Source organism: Cervus canadensis, chromosome 15 (genome assembly GCF_019320065.1).
Source record: "Cervus canadensis isolate Bull #8, Minnesota chromosome 15, ASM1932006v1, whole genome shotgun sequence".
Lineage (NCBI taxonomy): Eukaryota > Metazoa > Chordata > Mammalia > Artiodactyla > Cervidae > Cervus > Cervus canadensis.
Genome location: NC_057400.1, coordinates 45059301 through 45071612, shown reverse-complemented (window position 1 = coordinate 45071612; position 12312 = coordinate 45059301). Strand labels below are relative to the sequence as shown.

At 35.4% G+C, this 12312-nt stretch overlaps 1 protein-coding gene across 5 annotated transcripts in view; it reads left to right on the top strand.

The window, feature by feature from the left end:
- Positions 1–12312, top strand: part of SLC38A11 (solute carrier family 38 member 11) — a 56563-nt gene that overhangs the window by 9933 nt on the left and 34318 nt on the right. For 4 of the 5 annotated variants that reach the window (XM_043488332.1, XM_043488331.1, XM_043488330.1 and 1 more), the window contains exons 5-7: positions 244–309; positions 1523–1629; positions 3783–3862. In XM_043488332.1, the coding sequence (XP_043344267.1) occupies positions 244–309; positions 1523–1629; positions 3783–3862 (253 nt within the window). Of the gene's footprint in view, positions 1–243; positions 310–1522; positions 1630–3782; positions 3863–11714; positions 11860–12312 lie in introns of those variants that run through there. The other variant, XM_043488335.1, reaches the window with a different exon arrangement.

Genomic DNA, 12312 nt, shown 5'->3' with positions numbered 1-12312 from the left:
TCACTATTATTTAAAGATGTTCTGAAAAGAATAAAAGTGAAAATCTTTGTAATACAAATTGATATTCTCCCACAAATCTGCTGTCTAGTTATTTTTAAAGTCTTAATGTATTTGTAATCAAAATAAATATTTGAAAGTAAGCTTATGCCAATATTATAGAAGTAATAACTGATTACTTTCAAAATATTCAAGGTGAAATATATGATGACTTATTGGTGACTGTTGTTTTAATTATGCTTTTAGCCATGATAAGTTACAACATAATAACTGGAGATACTTTGAGCAAAGTTTTCCAAAGAATCCCTGGAGGTACGTCAATATATTTTATTATTATTATTAATTAATTATTTTATATAGTTATTCATAATTAATCATAATAATTTGAAAGTAAAGTATTTGCAAGTGGAGGAATTGGATGACTTCAGATATCCAGGGATATCTATGATCCAATCTGATTCTAAAGTATTAATCCACCTTTATGTATAGTTTAGTTCTAATTTAGCTATTTAAATATTATTATTTATGCTACATAAATGCTACATATCACCAACTCTCTGTATATCACTTTTCATGTACGATTTATGCTACAGCATTTCTTAAATAAGCAAGCTAACCTTTGTCCCCATTATTTGTATTACAATATAATTTAATGTAGTAAAACTAACCCTTTTTCATGTATAGTTTTATAAGTTTTGGCAAATTATACAGTCATACAACCACAGCCATAATCAAAATATAGAGCAATTCTATTATCTCCCCAAATTTTCCTCATTCCCCTTTGTTGTCAAACTTTCCCTCATCTCCAGCGGTTGGGAACTACTGATCTGACTTCTTGTCCTGCTTTTCCTTTTCCCAGAATGCCAAAGAGAAGGCATCTTGTAGTAGCTAGCCTTTAGGGGTCTGGCCTCTTTCACTTAGTATATTAAATTTGTTTGGGGGTTTGTTAGTGATGTACTTTTTTTCTTCTCTTTTTTTTTTTGGCTGAGGAGTTTTCTGTTATATAGATATAAACAGTTCATCTGTCATTCAGTTGAGGGGCATTTGGGTTGTTTCCTGTTTGACTTGATTATGAAAAAGCCTCTGTGAACATTTTAACAGACCTTTTCAAAATTTGCCACAGCTCCACTCCCTGTTCATCCTTTCACCATATCATGGCTATTTGAGTAATTCAGAGATTGTGAGTCTTTTTGTTTTGAAAGTTCCTCTTCTAATCCACATAATCTCCAGTAGGAAATATACCCTTAAGGGACAAAGGAAGATATAAGCGGGAAACCTGATTTGGGGGCTACTAAAATAATGTGAATGCAAAATACTATAACATTATTTGAGTTATAAGTTAATCCTTGATGTTATTATTTCATAAAACCATGAATAAGTTTCATGGCTCTATGAAATTTATTCAAAATTGTCATTTATGTATCACTTTATAGTAATTGTCATTTTTATAATTAAATATTTGACTACTTGGGTCACTGGTGTTACTCATATCTATAAACACTATATAATCATTATTGTATTTCAGTTGATCCTGAAAACTTGCTTATTGGTCGCCATTTCATTATTGTGCTTTCCACGGTTGTCTTTACTCTGCCTTTGTCCTTGTATCGAGATATAGCGAAGCTTGGAAAGGTAATTTTTACATTTTAAATAGGCAAAGAGATGCACTACGTTACCTGCATTAACTTTGTAAAACTACTCCCTATATGACCAAATTCTTAATTACAGTATTCATCTTTAGTTTCTTTTAGTTTACTTATACTTGTATTAGAGTAAACTTTGTTTGATAGTTTATCTTATTTGAGAGAACTGATAATTAAATACTTGATGAATATGAAATGAATAGGTCCCTTTCTTTTTCCTTTTTTAAGGAAGATATTCTGATATCAGACAGAACACTCTAATTTTAGAAAATATAAAGAACTGTATTTAAACCAAGTCTATTTACTGAAAAAAAAATCATTTTTTTGTAGATAGTTTAGACAATTTAAAAGTAAATTAACTTTAATGAAGTAAGAATGAATCAGTTAATTTTTTGTTGTAAATTGGCTTTATAAATGGCTTAATTATTTTTTTTTAAATTACAATGTTCTGCCCATTTTTTATCCAGTGAATTTAAATATCAGTATATTGATTGATTAAGAATCTGGCCAATATTTATGATTCTTACTGCTAAGGAAAAATGGTGATTTATTTGTAATAAAACCAATCAAATAAGTATTCAACTCACCACATATGCTGTATACATTAGCCTTTATCTGGCTGTATTTTTCTCCCTCACTCTCATAAAATGTTTGTATTTTACCCAAAATGTTATTGGTGTTGCATCTACATTATGCCAAGCATTCTGAGGAAAACAAAATTTTTTTTAAAGAGTGAGTCATATATTTTTTCAATCTATTTTGAAAAATCTAACAGTTGATTAATTTACTTTTCACTGTGATGTTGGTGTGTATACACAGTGGTGAAGACTCTCCTTCCAGGCAGAGCTGAGAGTGGAGATGATATTCCAGTTTTCTGCCCATGCTGTCTTCTTTACATAACAGGGATCCAGAAATAAATAAAAATGTATTAAAAGAGACTTTTTTGGTGAATTATCTGAAATATATGAACTATTTCCCATTTCTCATGTTCAGTATAGACATAAATGCTTTCTTCTGAGAGCAAAAGGCAAGGCATTTATGAGAAGAAAGCTAATATTCTATCATATTGATAACGCTTGAACATTTTGTCCCGAAATGTCCCTTGCAAATGTCATACTGAAGTATCTAAATAGATCTCCCAATGCAAAGCAAAGTAGTTAGGAACACTCATCTGGAGTCAGGCTGCGTATTTGAATCCCCTCCGGCCACTTTCTTGCTGTGTGACCTTGGGATTTTTTTCTTAATATCTCAGTGGATCAGAGGACTCGTAATAAAACCTGCTCTAGTTTAAAACTAACAACCCAAGAAATAAGATTAATGACAATCAAATGAAATTAAGCAATTTTATATTTTTCTTATCAGATAAAAATCCTAAAATGTGTTTATTCATTATAAAAAAATGAGTAAAAACATAAATTTAATGTAATGAGCGAACAGAACACATACACACACAGGCCGGTTTATATTTTAACCTGTTGAAATAGTAACAGAAGAGAGAGAAAGTAGCAAAGAAGACTCTGGAAGCACAGCTGCTGCTTCTCAGTCATGTCCAGCTCTTTGCAGCCCACCAGGCTCCTCTGTCCATGGGATTTTCCCGACAAGAATACTGGTATGAGTTGGACCCATGTCTCCTGAGTCTCCTGCATTGCAAGTGAATTCTTTACCACTGAGCCGCTGGGACAGACCAAAGGGCGAAACTCCATAGGAAAAAATGGACTAATAGAGCTGGAAAGCAGAAAGGAAGAAGCAGATGCATCCCAAAATGTGTGTGAGTGGGTGGGTGTGGGGGGATGGTGTGTAGGAAGGGCCAGTGTAAGATAACGACAGTAGCAAGAAAGCGATTATAGATCGAAAAAAAGCACAAGTCAGCACTAAAAACCTGACAAAAAGTGAAAACGTAACTTCACTTTATGAAACAGTCTTATTTGGTACTTGTTCTATTTGTGGGAAAAAAAAGAGTATGATCTGATAAAAATTTACATGCCTGAGATTATCAACAACAATTGGTAAGAATAAACTACTAGAGAATTGTATTCTAAAGGCTACATAAATTTAGTCAAGTGAAAAGTAAGTCACCTAATATTTTCAATTAAATTGTCTCTATTCTAAACTGATGCTATATCTTTACATTTTCTTTTGCAGATCTCTCTTATTTCTACAGTTTTAACAACTCTGATTCTTGGAATTGTAGTGGCAAGGGTAGTTTCACTGGGTCCACACATGTAAGTTTCTTTGCTTTTTTGGTTGATATTTGATTTATACCCATCATTTAGGCTTTCAGATGATATACTATAAATGCAGAAATACAAAGTTATGATAGTACCAGAAGCATCATTTAACTTTAGTATTTGATGAAATGCAAGAACAATTACATTAAAATAGACCTACATTTTCCCTTGGACCCTTCATGACTGATGAGATTAAACCATGTTTACTTATTTTAATAACCTGCTCAAAAAATGAAAATAAGGAAGGGATTTTGAATAGCGAGAAATAGGAACAAGGTAGTGCAGTGGTAGATAGCAGAAGGAGAGGATGATAAAGGGTAGAAATTTCTGTGTCTATCCCAGAGTTGAATCTGTTCTTAACAAAATTTTCACCAGTCTAGGCTGAAATGAGAATGATAAAGTATATAGTGGATGTTTTCTCTATTAAATGAAATATAGTCTCCTTGAAAATCACTTTTTTCTCTGTTCAGATTGTGTTCTTTTCTTGTATTAAAATGCTTTATCATTTGTGAACTGATAGTGATACTTGGTAGTAATATTTGTTTTTTATATTATTTGGCCAAATAAAATGTTAGAAACTTGGCATTGGTCCTCCAAATTTTAAAAATGTTACTTATCAGTAAAATTTGAAGTATAAGTTCTACTGATCTAAACCACACAGTTTTTATGCTTTGATTATAGAATAGATTTATCAGATGAACTGGATAATTTATGTCTGTTGTCCCAAGAGAATGCAAGAATGAAACTAGCTTTAAATTGGCCTTAAACACAAAATTGGGTTCCCACAATGCACAATAAATATTTGTTGAATAAATTAGTAAATAATACATTGTGGAGTTGCTGTGATACCTTAAATATTTTCTTTATCCTAAATAAGACAAAATTAATTTAAGATATAATGTCTAACACAGTACAAGGAACATGCTGGGTCTTCAATTAATGTTACCTATTAAGAAAAAAAACCTGGTGAATAGCTATAATTGATAATGCCATCCTCAAGGTAACATTTTTTTCCTACTGATCATTGTTCTGCAAAATCACTTCATTTTCCACTATATATGCTTATGTCAGGCTTCTTAATTTACCAGGAAAATATCAAAAATTATGCCTTAAATTTATTTGAAAAAAGTATGAAATATCTGAACTAACTTTATTTCATATGGTCTTTACAAAAAGCAATTATTTTTTAAGGATTTCAATAAAAGGGAAGAGTACAAATATTTCTATAATATTTATATTAATCTTCTCTTCAAATAACTTAGTCCCAGGTTATAGTTGTATTAGTCACTTTGGGCTGCTAGAACAAAATACTATAGACTGGGTAACTTGAATAGCAGATATTTATTGCCCCCTACTTCTGGAGACTGGCAGCTTGTTGGGTTCTTCCTGACTTGCAGAAGCCTGCGTCCCTGCTGTGTCCTCAGTGGCAGACCATGAGAGAGACAGCAAGCTCTCTGGTGTCTCCTCTTATAAAGGCACTAATTCTAAACCTAATTATCTCCCTAAGTCCCTCATCTTCAGACACCATTGCACTGGAGGTTAGCGCTTCAGCATACGATTTTGTGGGGGACACAATTCAGTCCATAGCAATAGTGTTTTTGAAATGTACCTGGTTCACTTCAATGTGGCCATATATTCTTTCATCTAATAAGCACTTGTTGAGTGCCTATTGCTTCTGTTTTGCTGTGCCGTGCCTACTGCATGTTGCTCATGATCAACTATGGAGAAGGGATTTATTTTAAAAAGAAGAAATGACAGGGCAGTATTAGGAGTGAAAAATGGAAGCATGAATGAGGGGCAGTGGCAGTGCTGGAGAGTCCTTAATAGTCCGAATTAAGGAAGGCTTCCTAGAGAAAGAAAAATATGATCTGGGAGTTTTGAAAGAGGAATCTGAATTTTCCAGATAGGTAAGAGTATAAAAGGAATTACAGGCCTTGGAAATGTAAGCATAAAGGCACAAAAGCACATATTAAATTCTACTAGATACACTTAGCATCTATTATTTGTGGTTGCGGCTGTTTAGTCACTAAGTTGTATCCAACTCTTTTGCAACCCCATGCACTGTAGCCTGCCAAGATCCCCCGTCCATGGGATTTCCCAGGCAAGGATACTGGAGTGGGCTGTCATTTCCTCCTCCAGGGGATCTTCCCAGCCCAGGGATCAAACCCACATCTTATGCTTTGCTGGCAGTTTCCTGCATTTCAGGCTGATTTGATACCAACTGAGCCACCAGGGAAGCCCATAACATCTATTATATTGGTACTGTACTGGGGTCTGGTTTTCAAAAGCTGAATTCAGAGCCGTAAAAGGCTAATAGCAATATCAAACAAAATACAATAATAATTTTTGGTCAAAATGTTAAATTGTATGAGACAGCTATTTTATTTGAAGCTTTTATCATGAAAAGGAATTCTAGAGAATACATCAAGTTATAATAAAAGGTGTTCTAGATTTGATAAATAGAGTTCTACAGGGCAATATTGAAGGGGAAAAAAACAAGTAGCTAAAAGGTGGAAGTAAATAAATATCATTAGTTGAGCCCCAGCAGAACATTTTAAAACAGTGATGTTCAACTCTGCTTCATATTAGACTTACTTGAGTAGCTTTAAAAAATGCTGATGCCAGACCCCCACTTGCAGAGATTCTGAAGAAATTGATGTAGGGGCCATGCAATTGGGTTTATTCCTTAATGATTGTGAGCCTGTGAACGAAGATCTAGAGCTTCTTGAGTTGAAGAGATGAAAATCACGACTACACATTTAAACTGACACATTTCTAAAAATAGACCAGAGATTTTGTGTTATTTATCTTAGTAACTGTTGTGTCATTATTTTTCATGATTCATCCTTCACTTTTTTTTTTTCATTTTCTTCTGCATACACAATGTGTGAGATACTGTTGTGAACACAAAGAGAAAATCTCTCTGCTCTGAGGGACTCACAGTTTAGTGGGAGGAATAAGATGAAATAACTGTCATGTGTGCATTGTATCTTGATAGAAAGGAAGGAGGAAGAAGAAGCCACTTCCTGGTGGCACTAAATGAATTGATTTTTTTATGGCCAAAGAGCTATTTATTTCTGTTGTAAACAATATGTGACCTGTATGTTTTAACCTTCCTCTAATGTTAATATCATATTTTATCCGAGTCTTTGAAATTTTCCTAATAACAGGGATTATTTACTTAACTAATCCAATATCTGGATGTTAAAGAAGTGTGTTTTTAATACTGTGCTGCCTTTTATTTCTGTTTAAATACTACTGCAAACAATTTCTGTTTATCCAGATTTATGGTCAGGCTAATCAAATCCTGTGTTCAGGGGCTGGCGTAGTAGCTAGTCAGGCAGGCTTCTTTCTGAAAATGTGACCGCCTAGAATGCCTATAATCCATAAAACATGAGAAATTCAATACTCTATGTGTGTTTTTCCTCATTTTTGTTCAGATGAATGATCAGAAATGCTGTACTTTTTCATAGGGCTTTTAAAGTGGTATTTGAAAAAGATCTTTAAACCTGCTATCAGAAAAAGAGGAAGGTCTGCAGTGGCTAGTGCTATTGACCTTGTTACTATGGAAACACCTTTTTAGTGGTCGTGTTTTAAAAATAAAACACACAATTCAATTTCCTTTCTCATAACTCATAGGGCCATAAATTCTGCTTTTTGATATGATTTCAAATATCTCACAGTCCAATGGCTTTCGGTTCTTTTTGGAAATAATGTTCAGTTTTATTGTATTTTCTAACCTTTTGCTTTCTAAAAACTGAGGTGCCAAGGCAATTTAATTGCTTTCCAGAAAGTGTGCTAGTATCAAAATGCAATAACACAGTTTTCCTATTTTTTTTCCCAAACTACAATCAGAAGCATTATCACTGTGAAAACCTTCATTCTGTGCCTCACTAATATTCAGTTCTTTACATTCAGGATGGAAGTAATAGTATGCAGGCCAAATTTACATCTATTTTCTCTTCATAAAACATCTGTTTTACAACAGTTTAATCAATAGTGCAGTGTTCCAAACATAATTTCCTACAAATATATCTGCACTTTTAATAGGTATTTATACATATAAAATATGTGTTTTCCAAGGATCTCAATACACTTTAGTTTTGTTAACCCCTTATTCATTCTAACCCTGAAATTCCACAATTAAAGCTACATAAAAAGAGGAATTACAGGGGGGATTAAAGAAGGATCAGAAAAAAATCATAAAGACAGAAGAGTATCACGTATTTGAAAAGGAAATGATTTGTTCTGGCAAATACCACTGATATTTTTTGATGATGCATAAATTATTGCCTTTTTCATTGCAAATGAAAAACCATAGAACTGGTTGAAGCAAAAGAGAATTTATCCCTTCACACAGCTATAAAGTTCAACACTGTTTCTATTATTAGATTTTGTTGTATTTAGGAGCTCAATCAATAGAATCACAGTTTTTCTTTTTTCATCTTTTGGCTTTGTTTCCAACTTTAGCTCTAGTTTCTGAAGAAGTTTCCCTCCTTGTGACAAGATGGCAAAGGCAGTCTTAGCCTACATCTATTTAAGTCCAACCCCATAAAAAGAAAAGGAGCTTTCTCTCTCTCTTTTTTTTTAACCTCAAACCTCACTTCAAGTATTAGTGTGAATTGGTTCTAATGAGAACCCATGATGATCATGCCCTGTGTTGAGTTGCTAATGTTTATGTTACATATTTACCCTTGAAACTAAGGCTAGGATCAGCTCAACTAAAGCACATAGGCTATGGGTAGAAGAAAAGGTACCCCAAAGGAATTACAGGCATTGATGCCAGGAGAAGAGTAGTCTTGGGACTTCTCTGGTGGTCCAGTGGTTAAAAATCTGTGGTGATCCCTGGCTGGGGAATTAAGATCCCCCATGCTGCAGAGCAACTAAGCTCATGCACCATAACTAGAGAGTCCATGCCACAGTGAAAGATCCCACATGCCACAACTAAGACTCAAGGCAGCCAGATAAAGAAATAAGTACTTTTCTTAAGAAAGAGTAGCCTTTGCATAGTGCAAACTATAGATGTTCAATTAAAGTGGTAGGAGGTTATTGGTAGGAGTTTCAATCAAATGATATAAGTGGAAGCTAACTTAGAGAAAATTAAGATATAAGTTAATTTGTCAAAAAACAAAACCTTTTGTCTTTTAAGAACATCAATGTATGAAAATCTGCTGACAAATGAGTGGCTTCAGTTATTACAAAGTCTGAAAAATATCTTTTTACCATAGCAGATTTTGAACATGTTATAGACCAAGCCAAAAGATGGAGCCAGAGTTCCCCAGGAGATCTTGAGAAGTTGGAACTCATATTATAAAGTGATCCTTGGAGAAGATGGAAGTAATGGGATAATAAAAATGATCTTGGGACAATAAAAATTTCATACAAAAACACTTTCTGGCCAAGAAAATTTTCCTAAGGCTACTTCCATACTAGCCAAATGTGCTCACTTATTTGTTAAAATACCATTTGACTCCAGGTTCAGGAGCACTAGTGTTAAGTGTTCTCAGACTAAATGCCAACATGAAGCAACAAATAGAACCATCATTTGACTTGAGTCTGCATGAAAATAGGAAAAAAGACAGCTGCAAGGCTATCTGTTCTCAAAGATGAGTCTAGTCCCTGTCACAGTGGAACTGGAGGAGCAGCCTAGTCTGGTCAATATGAAGAACTCATTCTATTCGCTATCAATTGTTTTTTATAAATGGCTGCCTTAATGAAGTTTGTCCCCTGTGTGTTATTTCCAGTTAGAACCCAGACTGGTCTCTGGTATAGATCAACAACCAAAGAGCAAAAAAAGAATAGCCTGTTCTCTCACTTAATAAACATTTATTAAATATCATAACTGATACCAGTCACTCTTCTAGGTATTGAGGCTACAAAGATGAGAAAGCACTGTCTCTGACCCCAGATATTTATAGTTTGTGGATGGAGAGAACAGACATTTAATCTCAATACAATATTTAATAGAATTATTACACAGTGCAATGGAAACAGGAAGAGCCCAAGCTGGGCAGGCAGAAAATATGTCAAGATAAGGCAGCATGTGATCATCTGCCTTTAAAACAATTACTTGGGTCAAAGAAGGAGAGGAGGGAGGGGTAGGGAGCTAATGCTGGCAGAAGTGAGTGCGGCCCAGAGGTGTGATGTATATAGTCACCTAAAGTTTTTTAAGATTTATTTATTTTTAATCGGAGCATAATTGTTTTACAGTGTTCTGTTGGCTTCTGCCATGCAGCAACATGAATCATCCATAGGTACACATATGTTCCTTCCCTCAGGAACCTCCCCCCATCTCCCACTCCTCTAGGTTTGTGACCTAAAGTTCTAATATTGGGAGGTACATTGGAAGGACACTGCCATTGGTTAGGGGAGCAGTCATATAAAATAAAGTTGCCCCTCTTGAGAATTTTCTCAAAAACTCTATCTTTATTTTATGTTTTTCCTGAGATATGTATTTTATCATAGGTTTAACAATGGTCATGTCTCCATATCATCTCTTTTGAAAAACTACCAAATGTGGTACTTTCCCAATCTACTGACCTCTGTTCTCCCATCCCCAGCCACTGTACAGCTTCTGTATTTGGTGATTCTGAAAGTCTGACTAGAGTGTACAAAGAAATGATCATAGAGACCAACATGGAAGGAAAGGTTTACATGTAGTGCTGAGAAGGTAGGATTTGTTCTTTAATGATGGGGCAGTTAAAGTTCTTTAGCAGGGCAGTAACCAGAGCAAGTCTCCATGCTGAACTTCTCTTGCAGCAGAAATGAGGATAGATGCGGGTATAAAGACCTGAGAGGAGGCTATCTATAGCAAAGGCATTCAGGCCAAAGGCATCTGGAACAGCATGAGACAAGGCTGATAGAAAAGAGGAGGAAAAAGAGGAGGGTATTGCTAAGGTTTTCAATTTGGATAACCGAAATGGCAGATGGTCCAGAACTCAATACCAAAAAAAGAAAATGGAAGAGTCCATTCATTCAGTAACCATTTACTAAATGCTTACTGGATCAGTCACTTTTTCTGGTGCTGGGGATGTGAAGATCAGTATTGCCCAGTCCCTTTCTGCAAGTCTCTTGTAACTTATTGGTGGTGCGGTGGGGTGGATAAACATGTAAAAGATAACCTCAATAGACTGACAGAATTAAGAACAGGGTGCCGATGGGAACATGGAAGAAAAACCCCAGCTTCTTTTAAGTTGTTAGCCAGGATAAAAAAAAGGAAACAAGTCTGGAAAAACACAGTTTTTTGTTTGTTTGTTTGTTTTTTAATATCAATTTTGACTAACCGTTGGGGTGGAGAGGAAGGAAGAAGAAGTTTTGGAAATGCAAGTCTGGAGTTCAGGGAGATTGTATAGAGACAAGATTTATAGAGACAGCACATAACAATAAGGTGAAGAGAGATATGACCCATGTAGAACTCCAGAGGTAAACCAGTTTTCCCTTGAACAACACAGGTTTGAATTGCTTGGGTCCATTTATATACAAAGTTCTTTCAGTAGGAAATAATACTACAGGATCACAATTGATCGAATCCAAGAACACAGAACTCAGATAGGGAGGATCAACTAACTATAAGTTATACCTAGGTTTTTGACTGCTCTGAGGGTCAGTACCCCTAAGCCTTGCATTATTCAAAGGTCAGATGTCATAATCTGGAGCTCACACATCTGAAATTACATTTGTTTTCATGGAGACCTTGAGCACTTGCATTTAAAAACAAAGGAATAAGTTCTGATGTTTCGAGTGATACCCGGGAAGAATGTTCCTGGACGGCTGTATGTGTTCACGCAGACTGCAGTTGTCTGCAGGACTGACTCAGAGGAAAAGTGAGCTAGGGAGCGAGGAAATGACAAAGTGCTGTCAGCTGATGCGGAGCTGGGGAAGTGGGCAGAACTGCTCATGTCACTAATAGCTTGTGGTGTGACAGGAAACACGGAGCCTTTGTTTGTGTGCCCGCCAGAGCACTTAACTCCCGGATGCGGCTGGTTGAAGAGGTTAGTATGTAAAGCTCTCTTAAAAACGCAGGCTCTGCTGAGATTGTATGATTTGGATGGTGCCTGTGTTTAGCTGAAAAGGGTTTTTGCAGGTACAACATGTGATGTCCCACCCTCCTGATTGGAGGTCTGATGGTCTGGTGATCATAAGCAGTCCCTCTGCTGCTTGCTTTCTCCAGTCTTTGAAGACTAGAGATGTATTTGGTAGGACTTGCTGTCTACTGCTTTACCTTATTATTCCTCAGCTGCTATAATGATAAGGACAAATATGTCTTTTAAAATAGGGTGCAAAGCTTGAATCCAAGAATCCAAGCTGAGATACTTTTGCAAAATGAATTTAGCCCCCCACCCCCAAACCACCCCACACAGAAAGAAAAGGCTTCTAAAAATTTTATAACATCTCTCTGGATTTTTCAGACTAAGAGGAACAGTCATTCTTGTAAAAGTATTTAC